General features: G+C 50.2%; 1 protein-coding gene across 3 annotated transcripts; it reads left to right on the top strand.

The window, feature by feature from the left end:
- Positions 1 to 4,584: 4,584 nt before the first annotated feature.
- On the top strand, positions 4,585 to 19,825 carry DNAJA4 (DnaJ heat shock protein family (Hsp40) member A4). Of its 3 annotated transcripts, XM_074353983.1 has the most exons (7): positions 4,587 to 4,882; positions 10,043 to 10,223; positions 11,986 to 12,090; positions 12,884 to 13,111; positions 14,141 to 14,371; positions 17,669 to 17,769; positions 17,865 to 19,825. In XM_074353983.1, exons 1-7 carry the CDS (start codon positions 4,751 to 4,753, stop codon positions 18,078 to 18,080), a joined length of 1,194 nt encoding a protein of 397 aa, XP_074210084.1. In that variant the 5' UTR covers positions 4,587 to 4,750; the 3' UTR covers positions 18,081 to 19,825. The 3 variants fall into 3 exon arrangements, with proteins under 3 accessions (XP_074210085.1, XP_074210084.1, XP_074210086.1); XM_074353984.1 differs by lacking the exons at positions 17,669 to 17,769; positions 17,865 to 19,825 and adding an exon at positions 14,840 to 15,044 and having other exon boundaries at positions 4,585 to 4,882; XM_074353985.1 differs by lacking the exons at positions 4,587 to 4,882; positions 10,043 to 10,223; positions 11,986 to 12,090 and adding an exon at positions 12,585 to 12,768.
- The last annotated feature ends 9 nt before the right edge of the window (positions 19,826 to 19,834 follow it).

The following is a 19,834-nucleotide window of genomic DNA, read 5'->3' on the forward strand; positions in this document are numbered from 1 at the left end:
GGGCCACCCAGAACTTGAGAATACTTTTCCTTCGTGGCTCACGTTACAAAGCGGACTTAGAGGTTTATTTCCCAGCTGGCCCACGTGGGCCCTGAGTCTGCTCCCGGATGCTCCCCTAAGCCTCTGCTGGTGCTGGGATGCACAAGGTGCTTTCCTGAGATGCTGAAAGGATGGATGGGTGTCCTCTCTCTGGGCTCTGCGACCTCATGAGATGGGTGCCCTGATGGGAACGTTGTCTATTAAGTACAAATACACAGCAGGAGGACACCCTCACTTTCTTAGCTCTCCCCCCACCCCCTCGGGGAGGCACCCCTGACCTCTGGAGGCAGCCACTCTGGGTGAGGCTGAGTTCCAGGAGGAAGTGGGAACTCAGAGACCATCCCTTCATCCACAGAAACATCACAGAAGCTTGGTCTCTTAGAGCAAGGTGGCAGTGGTTAACTGTTTCAGTATGAGTTCTTGGAAAAATTCCGGGGGCTGGAGTGCTGGCAAAACAGGCCCACGCTGGGGGTTAAGTGCTTAGATTCCGGTGCCCAGGCACAGCCAGTCTGTGAGCTCCGCAAGGGTAGACACAGCCCTCACCCGGAGCCAGGCATGCGGCAGGTGCACACTGACCATCTGCTGTGGTGCAACCAAGAAATTCCCTCTGCAGAGCCCTGGCTTCTGCCAGCCACATGTCAAGTGCTTTATGCATATTGTCCCCATGAATCTTTATAATAACCCTGTGAAGTCAGTGTTCTTATCCCCATTTTATAGAGGGGGGAATTGAGGTTCAGTGAGAGGTAATGTCATTTGCCCAAAGCCACACAGCAGAGTGAGGCAGGGCCTCCCCAAGCAGAAGTCCCTAGGGATATTCAAACAGTGGCCTGGAGTGACAACTGCTATTTTGGGGGCCAACAAATTAACGCCCTCCTTGGAGAAACCCTGTGACCGCCCGTCCCAGTGCTAGCTCCCTGTCCCGGGCCGTCCCCGGCCTCGAACGCTCCCTTTGCCACTCTGGCCTCTCCTGCTTTCGGCTCCTCTTCATATTCCTGCTTCTCCTCTTGCCTCTGATGGCTGTTCTTCCTCTTCCCACTGCCTAAAGGCAGCTGTTCCCCCTGGCTTCTCCTTGGCACTTTTTCCCCACCTCTGCACCCTCTCTCTAGGCCAGTCTGTCAACCCCTTGGCCCCCCTGTGGAGGGAGCTCTTGAGTCTGCATGTCCAGCTCAGCCCTCTCCCAGCCTCAGAGGACGGCTGCTGGTTATTCTTCCTAGAAAGCAGCTCCTGCGCTGAGACCTTCAGTGGTTCCCAGGGTCCACCGGAGGGGCAGCAAACTCCTCCTCGGGGCATCCAGGGCTCTGCTGTAACTGTCTCCACTTCTCTCCCCATTCAGAGCCTTCGTCCATCCCGGCACTGTGCTCTCTGCCTTTATTCTGCTGTCCCTTCAGCAGGACTCCCCTGCCTCCCACCTCTGCCCCAGGCAGCCCTCACCTCCTGGGCCCTCCACCTGTAGGTCCTTCCTGACCACCTTCTCCAGTCAGATGCTGTCTCTCGCTTCAGTGGACTCCAGTGGAGAACCTGTCCCAGGTGCCTTTGCAAGAGCTGTTTCTGGGTTTGCTTTGACTCTCCATCCACCCTGGGTCACAAAAGGAGTGTGGTACTGGGAGTCAGGGGAGACGCCTACAATGTATGCCTTTCAGTTTTGCCTCTTCATCTGAAGCCTCCTCAGGGTCAAGTGAGGGGCTGGAACTGGATCAGCATTCCCCTCATTTCCCAAGTGCCACCATTTCTGCTTTGCCCTCGTGCCCCTGTACTATCATGCACTTAATCTCACTATTACTTTCCTTACACATTTATCTACTTTTTAAAAAAACCTAAATAAAAAGGAAACTTTACATCGCTTGCCATGACTGGAAAAGTTCCAATAAAGAAAAAGTGAGCCATGAAAATAAACACACAATTGATAAGGTAAGAAATGTACTTTGTAGAGCCTCAAATCCTCCCATGCGTAATTTGGAGAACAATGTCCTAGAACATCAAAGGCTTTGTCAAAGGTAAACAAACCTGGACACTGGTTGAAGTGGTAAAGGCAGATTCGAATCAGCAGTAATTACTGCAATAGGAAAAAGACCAGCATGAACCCAACTTTAATGTGAACAGAAATAGCTGGGTGTTTTAAAGCAAAAATGAGGGAGAAGGGAGAGGGACAAGTGGCAGCTCAGTAGAGTCAGGAGAGGAAAAATTACAAAGGGTCCAGTGTAAATGCTATTAAGCCAGTGCTGTCTGCTAGCCAGTAGCATCGAAGTTAGGATTCTACTTTCGCACGGAGACTGGGAGACAGAGGCCCTGCCCTCCGGTGTAGGCTGGAACAAACAATTAACATTTTTGGCATCCTTGAGTCTTCTCAGGCAGGCACTTTAAGGGTGGGGGGTTGGAGTCATCTTAGGGAGGCAGCCTTGAGCTGTTAGAAACTGTTAGTGGTTGTTCAAGTCTTTACAGGCCAAGGGTGAGGCCTAGGGATCAGAGGAGCCTGGCTAGAGTTTCATAAAGGAGAGAATCTTTGTCAGCTTCTTTAGCTCAGACAAAAGTAAAAAAAAAAAAAAAAAAAAATTGCATCAATGTGTGTTGAGACTACGTGCTAGGTGCTTCACCAGGTTATGAGGTTGATGCTATTAAGACAATCCCCATAAAAAGGTTGAGGAATCTAAGGCTCAGAGAGGTTCAATCACCTGCCCAAGGTCAGGCAGCCAGAAGTAGCAACTAGAACCTAGGTCTCATGGATTCCAGAGTTCACAGCCCCATTCCATGCACCTAGGCTCTAATCATGCATACATGCCCATCTTGCCAGCATCACTGGTCCAGAGAATTGAATCTGGATAAATGTGTGGTGCAGGGCAGTGGTTTTCTGCTCTGGCTGTACACTGGAATAACCTGGGGAGCTTTAAATATATTGGTGCTTGGGTACCAGCCCCAGAAGTTGTGATGTAATCAGTCTGCAGTGCAGCCTGGACACAGGGATTTTCAGAAGCCCCAGGTGATCCCTACGAACAGCCAAGTTTGAGATCCACTGTGCTAGAAGCCTTCACAGGGCTCATCCCATTTGATCCCTGCAAGAGTCCTTCTTGACCAAGGCAGGCAGGCGGCAATGACCATACCCTGCTGATGAGGAAACAAGCTCAGAGAGGCTAAGGCTCACATCGTTAGTAAAATCTGGGTATGGAATCAAGCTTGGTGACTTTCAGCTCTGAGTTCTCTGCTCTACAGGCATCTAATTGAGAGGAAAAAAGCAAAGTCTCCAAGAACAGAAATGAGCAGCTTAATTTCTCTTGTAAGTTCAAAGTTTCTCACTCCCACTGACCACAGGGAGGAGGAGGTGGTACTTGCCTGAGCCGCAGGACCCAAAACGAGGCCAAGAGATCCAGAGAGGTGAGGAGTGGCCTCTTCTCCCGGACAGCGTTCCCCGGGCAGAAGCCAAGGCTGGGCTGGAGCAGATGGCCTGCAGTTCTCTGAGAGTGCTGCTCCCCACACTGGTGTTACTGCAGTGGTATGATACTGATGCTGGCTACAGCTGGGCACCGCTGAGGGCAGTCAGGGACCTGTTACTGTACCCTCCCAGGCAGTGAGGGTCCTGCGGCAGTCTCTAGAACCACTCTCCACATCACCCCCACTGCGCCCAGGAGCCTGGTCCAACCTCGGTAGTTCGGAGGGGAGAGGGCACTGACCACCCTAGGGAGACCTGGGGGATGTTGCTGCTCATATCTAACCGGCGTCACTGCCCCCATCTGGGGGACGTCACTGCTTACCCCCGGGGGACTTCAGGGGTTCCCAGTTGAGGGCAGTAGAGAGACCACCATCCACAGCTGGGGTCAGCAGAGCACCACTGTACATATCTGGAAGGGCTTAGGCTCATCTCAGCCTTGAAGATGCCCCGGGGGGCACCGGCAGCTTTGGGGCCTCGGGAAATGCGATCCCACCACGGTAGAGAGCCCCTACCCACCCCTAACCCCTCAAAAATGCAGCTATCTGAAACAGACCCCAAGGGGCATCCTGGCCATGACAAAACAGAGGAGGGCCACACCCCCCGGGAGAAGCCGGGTGGGGACCGCGGGGCGCAGCCCTCCCAGTCCAACCCCTCGAGGCAGAGTTCCCGCCGACGCTGCCCTCCAGGCCACCCGATCCTCGAGCCAGCCGGACCCACGGACCCAAGGAAGGGAAAGGGGACGGCCCCGGGGCGGCGGGACGGTCGTCGGAAGGCGCCCTCCGCGTCGAAGCCGTCTTCCAAGCCCCCCAACATGGCCCGGGGCGGCAGTCAGAACTGGAGTTCCGGGGAGTCGGACGCGCGGCCGGAGGAGCAGGCGGCCGAGACTGGGTGAGCTGGGAACTAGGCGGGTGGGGTCGCGCGGGGCCGGGGCGTCGGGGTCCGGGCCGCGAACTCGCCGCTGCGCCCCAGCCCACCATCCCCAAGCGCCGCCGGAACCTCCGCGAAGGTTCTGGGCCTTTGTGGCGTCACTGTCTCCTTGCGGAACCTTCCGCCGGCGCCGAATAAAACCCGCCGCGGAGGAGCCGGCGGCTCGAGTGCGGCGGTGTCGGGCGCGGAGGGCGGCGCGGCGCGGGAAGGAGGGAGGGCGGCCCGGGCGGCTGCGGCGGCAGCGGCGGCGGCCGTGACCGTGACCGTGACGCGCGGCCGGGCGGCGGGGGCTCGGGCCAGGAGCCCGGCGGGGGCGTCCGGGGCGCGCTGACCGTCCTGCCCGCCCCGCCCCGCAGAGACAAGATGGTGAAGGAGACCCAGTACTATGACATCCTGGGGGTGAAGCCCAGCGCCTCCCCGGAGGAGATCAAGAAGGCCTATCGGAAGCTGGCGCTCAAGTACCACCCGGACAAGAACCCGGATGAGGGCGAGAAGGTGCGGGCCGGGCTCGGGGCGGCGCGGGCCGGGCTCGCGCGGGGCCCGCCGTCAATTATTCAGCCGGGAGCTCGGGGGCTGTGAATTATTGAAGGCGGCGGGGAACCCGAGCCGCGTCTGTTGGTGAGGCGGTCGCCAGGCGCCGCGCACCCCGCCGCAGGGCCGGGCGGCGGCCGGGGGTGGCCCGAGGCCGAGGGGCCGCGGCCCGGCCAGGTGGGGGGCGCTTCGCCGAGCCCCAGCCTCGCCCGGTGGGGGATCGGGGCTGGTGCGGGGACCCGAGGCCCCGGGACCCCTCGTGAGCCCCCGAGCGGCCCATTCATTCCTCCGTTCGCTCCACAAGTGTTGATGGGGCCCCTCGGAACGTCAGGGAGGGGTGGGACTGAAATGTGGGGGCCCAGTTCTCACAGGGTTTGCGGGCATTCCTGTAGGAGAGGCAGCCAGCAAACCGGGAAACTGAGGCACGCGCGACCAGAAGTTGTGTGCTTGCTGGGAATGAGCGAGAATGAATTATGTTTTTGTGTGTTCCTATTCCCTGTTGATAGATAAACCCTAGAGATGAGTTTCTTTCATCTGAGCTGGTACCTTGGAAAAACTCTGAGTCCCTCTTGAGAATGGCTGACTGGATTTGTCCCGTGTACCTATTTCCTGCCTCATATAGGTTGTCAGACATTGAATAGTCACTTATTTTTTTTTAAACAGGGACACGGAGATCTTTAACCTGACACATCATTTTATACGAACATTCCAGGTTTTCTGTGACAAATGACCCCCATTTGTTCCAATATTGGACTGAAAAATGCTCTGCATAATAGAGACCTAAATTAAATTTTTTTCATACTGTTCATAGGACTAGAGTCAGCCTGCTTCTTATGCTGAAGGAAGCTCGTTACCCACCTGAGTAGGTGACTAGGAAGATCGGGCACTGATCCTTGGGAAAGCGTGTTGGCCTGCTCACTCCTTTCACTTCTTGCCATTTCCTTATACAACTTCACATGTCCTGGATGAGCTGGCGCTTTTGTAGTAGCCGATAGCAGTGACACCCCGGCCACTTTTGAAGCCACAGATCACCCATCTAGCATTGAGACCCTTGGAAACAAAGCTAGTATTAAAATACCTGTCTGTGTTAGCTATTCTGGGCTGGAGGAAGCTGCCTAAGGAAGATTGGCTGGGTGGCAACAGTGATAGAATATTTATATTTAGCCACATGTGTGGAGTGTGGTTGTCACAAGTTTAAAATGCTTTCCTGTAAGACCATTTGTCTGTTACTTGTGTTCTTTCTCATCTATATTTAGGTGGCTTACTGTAGCTTTTGAAGTCACTGGCTTTCTACGTGCTGTTGGTGATTCATAGATGTGCTCCCTAAATTCATTGTCGGCTGTTTCTGAGAACCTCCTTTAAGGAGAATGCACCCAGGCTGCTAATCTCACGTTTCAGGGGTGCGTGTGGGAAAGCCTCCTGACCCTGGTTTCAGGTCAGATCTCATAGCACTCTCCAAGAGGAAGTCATGGCTGTGAGCCTACAGTTGCAGTGAGTCTGCTCTTGGTGTTCTGAAGCTTTTTTTAAAACTGGACTTGACCTGTACTACATTTCTGTAGGCGTTGCCCTTCATATACCTGTCTGAACAGGGTTGGTTGGTTTTAAACTAATATTTATTTATAGCCAGTTACTGAATTATTGTCACATAAGTGAGGCTCTTGATAGTAAAGTCTGGCAGGTTAGGGGTGAGGGTGGGGGTTCTGTGATGTTCTCCTGGCCAAGAATACTTTCTCCTCCTCACTTTCCACAAAGGGAATAAAACTCTTTAATTCAGTTCTCTACTAAAACTCCTTCCAGGAGACTGCTTCTGACCGTATGCTGAACCCCTGGCCCAATCCTCATCCTGCTCTAATTATGGTTCCTTGTTTGCTATCCACATTCCCCAGAAGTGAAGGGGGTTGAAGAGACAGGGGACACAATTTATAGAAACTCTGCTATTAAGCTCCCTAGAGAGGACTCGTGTATTCATTCATTCATTTACCAGATGCCTCCTTTCTGGTCCTGCTTACGTGCTGGGCACACTGTGTGGGTCTGTTCTTTTTTGCACAAGTCTGTGCGTAGTTCTCGTCCACTGTATCTGTCATAAAGGTGGAATTTTTTAACTTTTTTTCTTTTAAATTTGTCAACTGTATTAATGTCTCTTCAAAAATAGACTAAGCCGGTCTGTTCCTCCTTGCTCCAGGACAACTGAGAAGGCTGCTGGGGTGTTGGTCTTTGTTTTGTGTCCTGTTGTCCCGTGTTGCTAAGCGTTGGGCAGCCTGTGTTTGTCGCCAGGTGCTCTGTGCAGAGTCTCTCCTTTTCTGCGTGGTTTTCTGAGAGACACGTGAGCGGCGGGTCAGTAAGCCCAATCCTTTTCAGGGGCAGTGATGGGGATATATTCTTGGTTATTAACCACGTTCGCTTTTGAGATGAGTTTGATCTTTTGGCCAATTTCACTCTAACTTTTAGTTTGAATAATAGATTTTCAAGGTAAAAAATTATGAAAGAGAGCATAACAGTGAGGAAAATTTCAGAATATTGAGGAAAACCCCTCAAGTACACATCACCCTAACTGGTGTCCTGTGCTTCTTCCCAGGCTTTTCCCAGGGTGTTTGTAGATGGTCATCCTGGTACAGAGGTTTTTTTATTTCCTCATCACTTAATATTTAATCACAAATACTTTTCCAAGATGCTGTATGGTCTCCAAAGCCATTTTTCCCAGCTGTATGCTAGTCTCATGAAGGTCCTGTGACACAGGATTACAGTCTGAAAGGTGAACTGGTCAGAATACAATCTCCAGCTGTGGGACCGGGCTCAGGCAGGGAGCTGAGTTAGACTCTGAAGTGCTGGGACCCCAGGGGTAGTGGGAGCCCCCCTCTCATGTGAGATCTGGCCTGTGATTGAATGCTCCAAGTGACAGGGCATTCCTTGTCCTTCTGAGATTAATCATCCATTCTGTTAAGTCCAGTCATCCATTCTGTTAAGTCCAAGTGTCTTTCTAGTATTCAGAATTTTTGGTGAGTGTTTCTAGTGGACATTCTCATGAAGCATATTTACCTGGTACACATGCGCCCAGAAACTCTCTGGCAGCCTGGCCCAGCTGCTTTCTGATCTTCTGTACTAGGCACCTAATTCCTACACCTCAATTCTGCTGCTGCAGAAAGGATGAATGATGCCTACTTCTTTGGAGAAATTGTGTGAGAATTAACATATCAAAAGATGTAGCTGCCTTGATTCTGATTCTGATGTCTCTAAGGCAGTTTTTAAAATTACCCAGTCACTTCTTAACTGTTATTTATTAGCTATAATTTATTATTTTTTAGTTACTTATTATATCTCTGTAAGGGCTCTGTAGTACAGGAGAAGACCTAGTGCCTCTGGCAGGTTCCATATCTGTATCTTCATGGTGTTTTTCTCCTGTATGTTTTCTGGAGCCAGCTGCATTAGAGGCTGTTCCTATGGACAGCTGTCTCACAGTCTAAGCCCTGGCTCTGGAGGGCCAAGACCCTGTCTCCTGGATTCATTTCTGAATTCCCAGAATGGAGCCATTCATCTAACAAATATTTACCAAGTACCTTCCACATGCCAGACAGCATTCTAGGTTTGGGGGTACAGTGGTGGACAGGACAAAGCTGACCTAACTCCCTGTCCTCAGGGAGCAGACACTGTGGTGGGGCACACAGTCTCGGCACTGAGTGCCCTGGTGTGCGGCCGGGGCAGCCGGAGCAGGATTGCAGGGGGAGGGAGCAGAGGTGTCAGGCTGGGCTTGTAGATCCGAGTAAGGACTGACTTTTACTCCACGTGAAATGAGCCCCCTCGGAGGGCTTGGGGCAGAGGACTGACACAATTAGAAGGCTCGCTCTGGCTGCTGTGTGAACAGACTGAAAGCTGGCAGAGGAAGATGGGAGACCATCAAGGAGGTGACTGCAATAATTCAGGCCAAATATGGTGGCCTCCGCCAGGGCAGGTGTGGTGGTGGTGATGAGAAGGGATGGATTTTGGATATTTTATTGTATTTTGATTTTAGTTTTAAACCTCTCATGTACATACAGAAAATACCAGAGGGGTACAACGAACACCTGCTTTTCCCTCACCCACCTTCTGCAGCTGTCAGTACGCCTCCACTTCCGCTTTCCCTGTCTCTACTATTACCGTTGTTTGCTGAAGCTTTAGAGAGTAAGTTGCATACATCATAACCTTTCAGCCCTTAATGTTTCTCCTAGCAAAAACAACATCCTTGCAGACAACCATAGCCCAGCTATCAAATTTAAGAAGTTTAACGTTGAGGAAAAAAATAAATCACATTTATTCAGTTCCAGTGTCCCTTGTACCCATTTTTTCCCTGGTGCAAGATCCAATCCAGGCTCACATGTTGCACTGAGTTTTCCTATCTTTCAGGTTTTCAGAATGTCTTTCAGTTGGGGTTTTCTGATTCTTACAGTTGGATTGGAGGGTTACATTTTTGGCGGGAGTGTGACACATGGGGTATTTTGTCTGCCAGGGTACTGGAGATAGACATTTGAGGGTAGCTCAGGAAGGGTTTGTTGAGAGATGGGATGTGAGGGAGAGGAAACGAGGTTTTGACGTTACCTGTAAGTGACATACGGGGGAGACTCTGGGAGGGGCAGGACTTCAGAGGGAGATTAGGGGGAGATTAGGGCAGGTGTATGCACAGCGTCCGCAGCCCGCGTGCGGATGGGTGCTCACAGGATGTCTGTAGTTGAATTTCATGCCAGTCAACTAGGAAAGTAGCCCGCATGAGCTGGAAGGCCTGCAGTAGCGCCCGGGAGTCCTGGGACTTACCCAGTTGTAGGTTAAACCCTGGCCTGGTCTCCCCGCATCCCGGCTACTCTCCACTTCTCCCTGTCGTGTGCAGCCTGAGTAGGGAGAAACGTTCCTGCCTACTGCTCTCTCTCCCTGTGCCCTCCTGTGACCCTGCCTCTCATCCCTTAATAATGTTTGCCCTGTGTTTCCCACTCTCCAAGGGGAGTAAGTGGAAAAATGAGGTTCCAGATAACAGAGACCCGCTAGCTTGGAGGGTTGGGAGCAGAATACCTCTGTCCTTATATTCATATGGAGGGTTTGCTTCATAAACAGTTCAAGCCTTCTTTCCCTCTCTCTCTTTGATCTTTTTTTCTTTTAAAGTTTAAGCTCATATCCCAGGCATATGAAGTGCTTTCAGATCCAAAGAAAAGGGACATCTATGACCAGGGCGGCGAACAGGCGATTAAGGAAGGAGGCTCAGGCAGCCCCAGCTTCTCATCCCCCATGGACATCTTTGACATGTTCTTTGGTGGCGGAGGACGGATGGCTAGAGAGAGAAGAGGTAAATGCTTTTAGAGACATTAAGCAAATTTTATAGTTTGCAAATTGTACATGCTAATGGAGTCACAATGGATCATGCCTTAAAAGGGTACAGTTGTCACCTGTGGGGGTCATTAGCTTTAAGCAGTGTACCCCTTGTCTAGTATCCAGGCTACCCGGGATCTCTTAGTGCATTTAGCAGTTGACACCCTCTAAATACCACATATAAAGGAGCAAATGGTTGAGAAGAGAAGAGGAAGTTCAAGTTCACCTTGCCCTCTTTCTCCCTGCTGTTGGGGTCAGGTTCCTGCGTGTCCTAAGGGACACAAATGGCACCTCCTGTGGCTATTAGTGATGCCTCTGCAGGGAGTGTTTCTCCCCTGGTGCACACCCTCCTCCCCGGGCCTCCTGACCGGGGCCAGGGCCTGCGGGCTCTACCGGGGGCTGTGTGGCCTCCTTTTCTCAGTCTGCTCAGGAGATGTTGTAGGTAACAAAATTTACCCCTTTATGTTTGAATATCTTTGTAAAAGAAACTGCCTTGCCTCTCTCTTCAGAATGCATTAGGACTAACAGCTTCATCCCCGGAGGTGAATGAGGGGCTAGCTCTTGGTGGAATGGCCCCCGGCCTGTTTTGAGTTTTAGGCTTTGCTCTTCCTAATTTTTCTACCTCTTACCTCCTGCCAGGCTATGGTCTGGCACCTCTCACTGTTACCAGTGGCCTCTAATAGCCAGCCCCCTTCCCCTGTCCAGTTTACAGTTGATACTCTGCTTTGGACCTCAAAACCAGTCAGATAATCAAGCTTATTACAATCCTGGATGAAGTCAAAAGAAAGAAGCTCTACATTGGGCTTTAGGAAGGGCAATTTGGGTCAACAAGAGGTGCCTAGATAAATACAGCTGTACTTGTTCTCACATTATAATTGACTTTGAGCTTTGAAAGCTTGGCTGTCAATTCTGTGAATACAGTGTGCTGAAAATCACAAAATGTTTATTAGGGAAAAATCCTTACCCTGTTGTCTGGCTGTGTTGCCTGCTCATATTATTGACTGTGTGGATGTGATCTTGCCCAGCTCTCTCACTGTCTTGAGATGAGCAGCTTCACGCCCTTAATTAAGTCATCTCTCAAAGTTAACAGCCAATAGACAAGGACAGCTCGTCTCAGTGACCTCAAGAGCCCTATGGGCAGCAGAGAAGGACCTGATGCTGTGGGTCCTGACAGGCTGGCATGGTGCCAGAGCAGACAGACCCCCATCCCGAAGATGAAAGGCCCACCATCCTGGACGTACAGATACTACTTCCGCAGATCAGAGAGTTCCCACTGGGCCACTAGTCACAGGAGGGCTCAAAAAGTAAAGGGCATGTTCAAGGAAGAGTTCCAGTGAAAGGTCCAGAGATTGGCTTTATGCGTCATTCATAAAGGCTCCTTTCATGGGGAGAACCTGACTGAAACCAATTTCATTGGTTAACGTTGCCTTAGGTTTCTTCACTCATCTTCCTGTCCTCAGATTTGTTCTTAGAAAATAAAGTTGGAAAGTCTTTTTGTTGCCATCTATACATGATTGAGTAGTTAGCTCATCGCTAGAAAGGGGTATTAGTTCTCATATTGGCAGACGGCCAGAAGGATGGGCCAGGTGTAACAGTGGCATTGCTTCCTGCAGGGAAAGGAATGAATGACACACGTGCAGTTTTGAGACTTCATACAAATGAGTGTCACAAGGGTGGTATTTAATACAGTAGTATATATAATACAGTATTAATAATTATTTTTTCTTTCCTTTGGCAAGGCAAGAATGTTGTACATCAGTTGTCTGTAACTCTTGAAGATTTATATAATGGAGTCACAAAGAAATTGGCTCTCCAGAAAAATGTAATTTGTGAGAAATGTGAAGGTAAGAATTAATTTTTTAATGAATCTCATAATTCTGATGCCTTAAATCTGAAAACAATTCTTATTGATGTACAATTCAGAGAAGAATCATTTATCTTCAAATGTCTAACAGATATTGCACACAGGTGGCCTGAGGGCCAAATCTGTTTTATTTGGCCCTGTACATTTTTTATTTGGACTGCACATTTGTTTAATATGTTGACAATTATTTGAAAAATATAAAAATGCAGTCTTTGTTGTAACTGTTCAAGCAGCAGTAGATAGTAAATAAATAGATGATGTTCCTGTCTTCCAATAAAGTTTTATTGACAAACCAGCCAGTTGGCCATGGTTTACTGATCCCTGACTTCAATGTAAATGTAATTAACATAATTTTTTAAAATCTGAATTTTCAAGAAAAGTCAGATCTGATGACTTTGTCCCACATTGTCCCACAGAGAGGTGGCTGAGCTGGGTAACCACCCCATGGACAGAGCTGTGTTCTCCGGTCTCCACTGTCATGTGGAGGCATGGGTGTTTTTTCATCCCGGGATAGAAGAAAACACAGTCGGTGAAGCTTAAACGATGAATTTGTCCTGGCACTGCCAAAACCACAGATGTTTGTGATCACATGTTAACATCTAGATGGTGTCTGCTTGGCTGGAATCATCCAGACTCTTCCACGTGGCTTTTCATGATTGTAAATAGAATTCAAACTGCAGTGTCCAGTTTCATGGATCATTACCCTTCTGCGGTGGAACCCAGCAGAGCTGCTTCTAAGGGGAGAGCACAGCCTCATTCCTGTCTCCCTGCAGGTGTTGGTGGGAAGAAAGGCTCCGTGGAGAAGTGCCCGCTGTGCAAGGGGCGGGGGATGCAGATCCACATCCAGCAGATCGGGCCAGGCATGGTGCAGCAGATCCAGACCGTGTGCATCGAATGCAAGGGCCAGGGCGAGCGCATCAACCCCAAGGACCGCTGCGAAAACTGCAGTGGCGCCAAGGTCATCCGAGAGAAGAAGATTATCGAGGTGCATGTGGAGAAAGGTGAGGCTGCGCAGAACTGGCACCCCAGGCTGGTGGAAATGCTTCGCGGGTGCTGACCCTGGGACACACGGGTTAGGTAGCAGGGAAATGAGAGAGTATGGTGGGTATCTGAGCACCACTGGAGTGTGCTGTCAATTCCTCCGATTTCCAAGGCATCTTCCCTTGACCCTCCCTGGCTTTCTTTCCATCCTGTGTCACCTGCCAAAGTTTTCTTGCTGAGGTCGCTTCCATGTGATCAGAAACCACTTCTTTTTAAGGTTTTCCTATGCTGTGGAAGTCACTTGAACATGGTTTTGGTTAATTGCCCTCTCTTGCCATTCTCAGACCATTCCTTTAGAATCATTTGGAGTGTTCTTGCTAATGACTTTTGAGCTTATGTGAGTCTTTGTAGCTGCATGTCCTGCTTCTCCATATGTTCCCCACCTGTTGCATCAGAGTCTCCCAAATCCAGCCATCTTACCCCTGCTATTCATTTTGCCTGGGGTCATCATTTTAAGGTCTTTTCCCCTCTTAGTTGTTCCCCCTGATTATTCTGTGGCTTCCTAATCGAGCAAGTGTATTTAAATGAGAGGTGACACCAAAGTACATGAATCAACACTGAAATCAACACAGGGGTTGGACTTCTCGTTAAAACAAACATGCCTTAACCGTGTGCCTGTGTGAACACAGCGACTTGTTAGGAGGCCCCCAGAGCCGTGCACTGCGTGTGCATTGACAAGTGGGTGGTGGCCTTGTGCCCGCAGCGCGGTGTTGGCTGTGGCATCGCAGAGCCTGGGTGGGCAGGGAGTGTGCGGTGGACTTGTGACGGCCTCGTTTCCCACTCTCCTGCAGCCTGCTTGGTTGAAGACCCTCAATATGCAAGAGGGCAGTGAGGCCTCTTTCTCAGTGGTAATCCCAGCCCCATGCCTGCCCCAGGTTGGGAGGTTTGATGAATAAGAACCCCAGAGGGCTCTGTGTGCCTTCAGAAGCTTTGTTGAAAGTCTGGTTTTTAAGAAGAATGGCTAATCAGAAAGGGATGATGTTTCATAGGTATGAAGGATGGGCAAAAGATACTATTTCATGGAGAAGGAGATCAGGAGCCTGAGCTGGAGCCTGGTGATGTCATAATTGTGCTTGATCAGAAGGATCATAGTGTCTTTCAGAGACGAGGCCATGACTTGATCATGAAAATGAAAATTCAGCTTTCTGAAGCCCTTTGTGGCTTCAAGAAGACGATAAAAACACTGGATGATCGAGTCCTTGTTATTACATCCAAATCAGGTAATGTTTCAAATGTGTGTTTAGTTGTAGTTGTTCTGTGTGTCTGGCATAATAATCCTGGCAACTCAGCCTGGTTTCACGTTCAGGGTTGACTTCTGTCGCACAAGTTAGTGTGACTTGATTTTCTCTACGTTTAAAGTCACCACTAAAGACTCCTGAGAATTTTGTGAATTTCTTTTATAGTCTTCTAGAAAGAAAAATGCAGAGTTGGGGAAGGAGCCTCAAATAGGAATCTCCGAGGTCTAAAATTCTAACTGGAAACTGCCAATTTTTTTCCCCAAGACTTTCCTACACCAGTTTTATTTAAAACACAAATAAGTATTTCTCTTTCTGTGATGGCAAATGTGGAACCTGCCAATTTAACTTAACATTTAAAAACTTAACTCTTGTATGATAAGAAAACACAACTGATATAGATGGTGTTAGTCTATCAATTGGTGACCTGTGCTGATTCCTCCGTTTCTCTAGCCTCCGGGTTGTCGATTACATGTGAGAGACATTTTAAAATAGAATTTTCCTGAAAAAAAGACATTGCCTGCCAGCTTATCCTGGGCGGCTCCACAGAACTGCCTGTCTGCACACACCTACAGGAGCTGGAGGGGGCTGCCTCTGGACCAGAAGGTTCTCAAAGGCCTGAGAGCTCAGCCTGCCAACACATGTCTAGAAGCCAGTCTCCCAGCTCAGCTAGTGTTCACTGCAGTTAACAGTCCACGTGGGCCCCCGAGCACCTGCCTGGAAGGGGCTGCAGGAAGGGCAGGCAGATGGGAGAAGGGAAGGGGCCAGGCTGGGGCCCTCAACTTGAAGCTGCCTCTGGAAAGCAGCACTTCAGGTCAGTTGTCCAAGTCAAAGAACGTCCAGACAGCTGTGGTGGTGGCTGAGCCACCCAGTCACCCTTGACCCCATCACTGGCCATGAGTAGTGCTGCTCTAGGCCCCTCACTGGCCACAGGGTCAGGGAGTAACTTTTTCTGTGGGCATCTGAAGTTCAAGGCTAGAAGGGTGGGTTCACGACTAGAGTGGGAGGTAACCAGCCCATAAGCTGTAGCAGGTGGTAATTAAGACTCCAAAGTCCAGTGGAGTGAGCCACCTTGCCTCCCTGACCACTTTCCAAGGCTTTCCTGCCTCTGTGCCCATTTCTTTCTTCCCCTTTCTGGCCTTGTTCTCCTTCTCTGCCACTTTCCTCTTTGGCTTTCTGTTTCCTCCTTTTCTGGGTATAATGTGAAATGGAATTATATATCTAAGTCCTGCTGAGAGGTTTTTTTGTTGTTTTACTGTTGTTTTTTTTACTTTTTGTTTGGAAACAATTTCAAAGTAACAAAAAGTTGTAAAAATAAAATAGTACAGGGATCACCCATAAATGATTTGCCTGTTGTTAACATCTTACCCTGTTTGATTTTTCATTTGTGTTGTGTTTGTATACACATATACTTAAGGATTGGGGAAAGCACTGCAGTACAATGAAAAATTGCATGAAAAATTTAAATACAGTACCTTCCTTTAGATTCCATTCTGCAAGCCTCCCAAGGTGCCCAATTCCTCCCCTCATCTGAATAGGAGAGCTTGAGGATCACAGTTCACACAAAGCCCTAGGCCACAGGCTGTGAGTGGGCGTGTGCCCGGTACCCTGGGTACCATGTCCGGGACCCCCTAACATTGTGCCAGGCCTGATTCCAGCCCTTCTGGGAGGAGGAGCTGGGCAGCACCTGTGTGTAACTTCTTTGGGGAAGCTTGTCCTTGGCCAAGGATGGGTGATTTGAGGTCTTGGGTCGGTGTGGGCCCCTGCCATGGGATTGGACCCCAGCCACAGGGAACCTGGGTGCCAAGGACGAGAGAGAGGAAGTGAGCCCCAGAGGGAAGGAAGTGGTCAACCCCAAGAAACCCATGTCCTTGCTTAGTTATGTGGACGGGCAGGGTGTCCAGAAAACCTTCTGCTTTTTGCTCATTTATCCTTTCTTGTGTCCTCTCCTGTTCTTTCACCTCTTCTTTTCTTGTTTTGGCTAATTTCTCCTTCCTTCATTTCCTCTTCTCTCTTCCTCTTCTCTTCCACCGTTGAGGTGCCTTTCTCGCCAGAGGCCCCTAGGCTGTCTTAAGCATGGCTGAGAATCTGGAGATTAAAGAAAAATGTCCCTTAGGAGCTGCCCCAGGGTGTGAGCCCTCACAGAGGAGCCGGCTCACTGTCTTCTCCCTTCTCTTACACGTGCTCTCACAGTTTCCCAGCCCCTAGTGAGCTAGAAGCAGAAGCACGAGGCGTTGTGCTGAGAGCAAGAAGTGACCTGATAGGAAGAGAGAGACAGAAAAACTGTTAAAAACAAAACAAGGAAGAAGCCCAGCCACCAGGGCCACTTAGCTAAGGGCTCCGCCCGCAGTCGGTAGCCCCGAGGGCCACGTGTGAGTCACCGCCCTGCACGCCCCGAGGAGAGAGCGCTCCACGCGCTGCACTTTAGAAACTCCTGTGATACTTGGAAAGATTTCCTCGTGAGAGGTCGCCCGGGGGAGTGGGATGGTGAGTAAGTGTTCGCTTGCTCTCTCCCACATTTTTCCTGAACATTTGTTTCTTCTTTGTCCATTTATATTACCGAGCTGAAGAGCATACTTTTTAAAGAGACCCTTTTGCCTCTTTCCTTTTCATGTTTGGAAGGAAATCATATTTTTAGATTTGGGGGAGAACCAAGAGCTAAACTCCCACGATGCCTTTTGAAAAAGCAGACATAAGACCCAGCGAGTGCAGGCCAGACCAGCTCCGGCCCACTGGCACGGTGAGGGGGCTGCCCGGGGCCAGAGCCGCCTGTAGGCCCCCCAGCCAGAAGGCCGGCCATCCTGCCAGGTGGGGTCTGGCTGGACTCCTTTGAGGCCCATTCCTGCTCCAAGCTCCGCTTGAGTCTGTGAGGGGCAGACTCTCCCACTCATGAGACGATGTTTGTAATGACCTGGAGAGGCAGGCTGACAGGTGATAGCCCTGCTTACCCAGACTGAGTGTGGATTCCTAGCTCACTTTTTTAAACCAACCTACCTTATGATGGAGGCTCCTGCACGCTCCTCCTGGACGACACCATCCTGCCAGAGCCCAGCACGCGGCCAGAGGGTTCCACTTCCCCCACCCCGACCCCCTTCACCCAGTTCCTCTGACAGGGACCATTCTGACTGGGACCAGCCTTTTCCAGTCAGATGCTCCGTGACCCCTGCCTTTGCCTGCCGCCCTGGGAGTGCTAGCCTCTGCCCCAGCCTCTCCCAGCAGGGAGAGACCTCTCCAGGCTGCCCTCCGTCTTCCTGTTTCATAAGTAACCCTTTCTCGCGGCAGGCGAGGTGATAAAGCATGGGGACCTGAAATGTGTGCGGAATGAAGGAATGCCGATCTACAAGGCGCCCCTGGAGAAGGGGACTCTGATCATACAGTTTTTAGTAAGTGCATGTGTTTTATTCTCACGGGACATGTTATTAAATGCCGTAATTGGGAATGGAAGAAACAACTGCTCTTTCCACCTTACTCTTTACAGGTTATTTTTCCTGAAAAACACTGGCTTTCTCAAGACAAGCTTCCTCAGCTGGAAGCTCTTCTCCCTCCTCGACAGAAAGTCAGGATTGCAGATGACATGGATCAGGTGGAGCTGAAGGAGTTCAATCCCAGTGAGCAGAACTGGCGCCAGCACAGGGAGGCCTACGAGGAGGACGATGACGGGCCCCGGGCCGGCGTGCAGTGCCAGACGGCGTGACGCGGCCGGCGCAGCGTGGCCCGGCCTGGCCGGACTAGCACGTGATGAATGTAAAGTTGGCACAATGAAAATGGCATCGCTTTAATGGCCTCGTGTTTGGGGTGTCCTGTGTATGTGTTCAGCATTCTCAATTGCTGAGTGTCTTTTTGGTTTTTCTTTTTTCTTTTGGTTGTAACTTAAGTTATAGCTTAATTTATATTTAAATGTTTTAAGTGTAAATCACCTCTAGTCTGCATATGGAATCTGTTTATTTACATTTTCAGGATACTTTTGAGATGCCAGTGACCGCACTGACACTTTGTGCTTCTAGTGGCTTTGCCATAACTCAGTTGCACCAATAAAGCACAGCCCAGGCAAGAGCACTCAGCCCGCCGCGAGCCTCCAGGCCCGAGGTGGGCGACCTGGCCACCTCCAGCTCTGCGGTCTCTCTTCCCTCCCTCCTCCCTCCTGCGGGAGTTACTGAGGGCATGATCTCAGGGCTGCTAATGTGACCTTTCTGAATCTAGATCCTAGATGACTCCCCTCCAGAATAAAAGCGCATCTGTGGACTGGTCTTGGCTGCAGTGCCTGGTTCACACTGAGCGGGCTGCAGGGCCAACTTGATTCCTCCTGTTCTGTGCCCTTGAGTGCTTGGAATGGGTTGTGTGTGTCTGATCAACTCTCTTGGAAGCTTCCCGCACCTTCCAAGCCTTGTGGTGAGGACTAGCCAGTGTTTTAAACGAAACGCCGATAAAACTGTTTGCCTGTGACCCCCGCACCGTGTTCTTTGTGGTTTTATTTTGTTGACAGCCTTTGCAGTATTCTCCCACCAAAGTGCTTACTTGTAAAGAAAACGAGACCATCCATGTCCCCAGCAGCCTCAGTGCAGCAGCGGAAGCCATGGGATAACACTGGTGGTTTGGCCTCGTGGCACAGCCAGCTTCCCTGTCTGACCCGTGATCCTGGATGACTTGAGGGTCTGGAAAGGCAGAGAAGGTCTGTGTTTTGCACCTCATTCTCCCAGACTCAGCTCCCTCCCAAAGGACCGCCCCTCTCCTTGCACAGCCATATCACAAAGGGCTTCCTGTCCAAGGGTAACGTTTTAGTGGGAACTGCACTGACTGAGTGCCACTGAGGGCTGCAGGCTGTACGGACTGCCACTGTAAATGACAGCTTGTTTGGAGGGGGTTAGGCATTAATTTACTCCTGGCAAGAAGACTACAGTTTAAATTTAGGGTTACCTCAACCTTTAGCTATTACTACTCCTTTCCTCCCCAGACTAGCCATGAAGAAAAACAGCTCCCTTCTAGGCTGCTGGCCACTTTTCAGAGCCACCCTTACTTGGTTCTACAGTACCTGAGAGTTTGACTTAGACCAGGGACCTCCCTGGGAGGGCCAAAGGCAGATCAGACCCATGGCATGCAGGTCCGGCGGATGGGCCAGGCTCCAGCAGAACACTGCTGGCTAGTGAGTGCGCGTAACGCGCTCAAACTAGGTATAGAAAGAGCTCTGTCTATTGGTCAGGAAAGACATAAAAGCTATTCTTCCAACTAAGACTATATGAAAATCAATTTACAAGCGGACCACAACTCCGGGGTGTTGTTTCTGTGCTGTGACTAATAAATTGCTAGAAAATTACTGTCTAGTTGATGGGACAGAATTACATTCAGCTCCTTGCCATGTAAATGGGATTTGGAGGATGTTGCTTAAAATTTATTCCACCTGTACATTTGTCACTTTAAAATTAAAATCGAGCTGGTATGAAAGACATGGTT

The sequence above is a fragment of the Camelus bactrianus genome, chromosome 27, assembly GCF_048773025.1.
Source record: "Camelus bactrianus isolate YW-2024 breed Bactrian camel chromosome 27, ASM4877302v1, whole genome shotgun sequence".
Classification (NCBI taxonomy): domain Eukaryota; kingdom Metazoa; phylum Chordata; class Mammalia; order Artiodactyla; family Camelidae; genus Camelus; species Camelus bactrianus.

Bases quoted from the DNA above. Each gene is read 5' to 3' on its own strand.
- DNAJA4 (XM_074353983.1), top strand. From the start codon at position 4,751: ATGGTGAAGGAGACCCAGTACTATGACATCCTGGGGGTGAAGCCCAGC. The intron at 10,224-11,985 runs GTAAATGCTTTT...TCCTTTGGCAAG, and splicing joins GATGGCTAGAGAGAGAAGAG to GCAAGAATGTTGTACATCAG. The intron at 14,372-17,668 runs GTAATGTTTCAA...TTCTCGCGGCAG, and splicing joins TGTTATTACATCCAAATCAG to GCGAGGTGATAAAGCATGGG.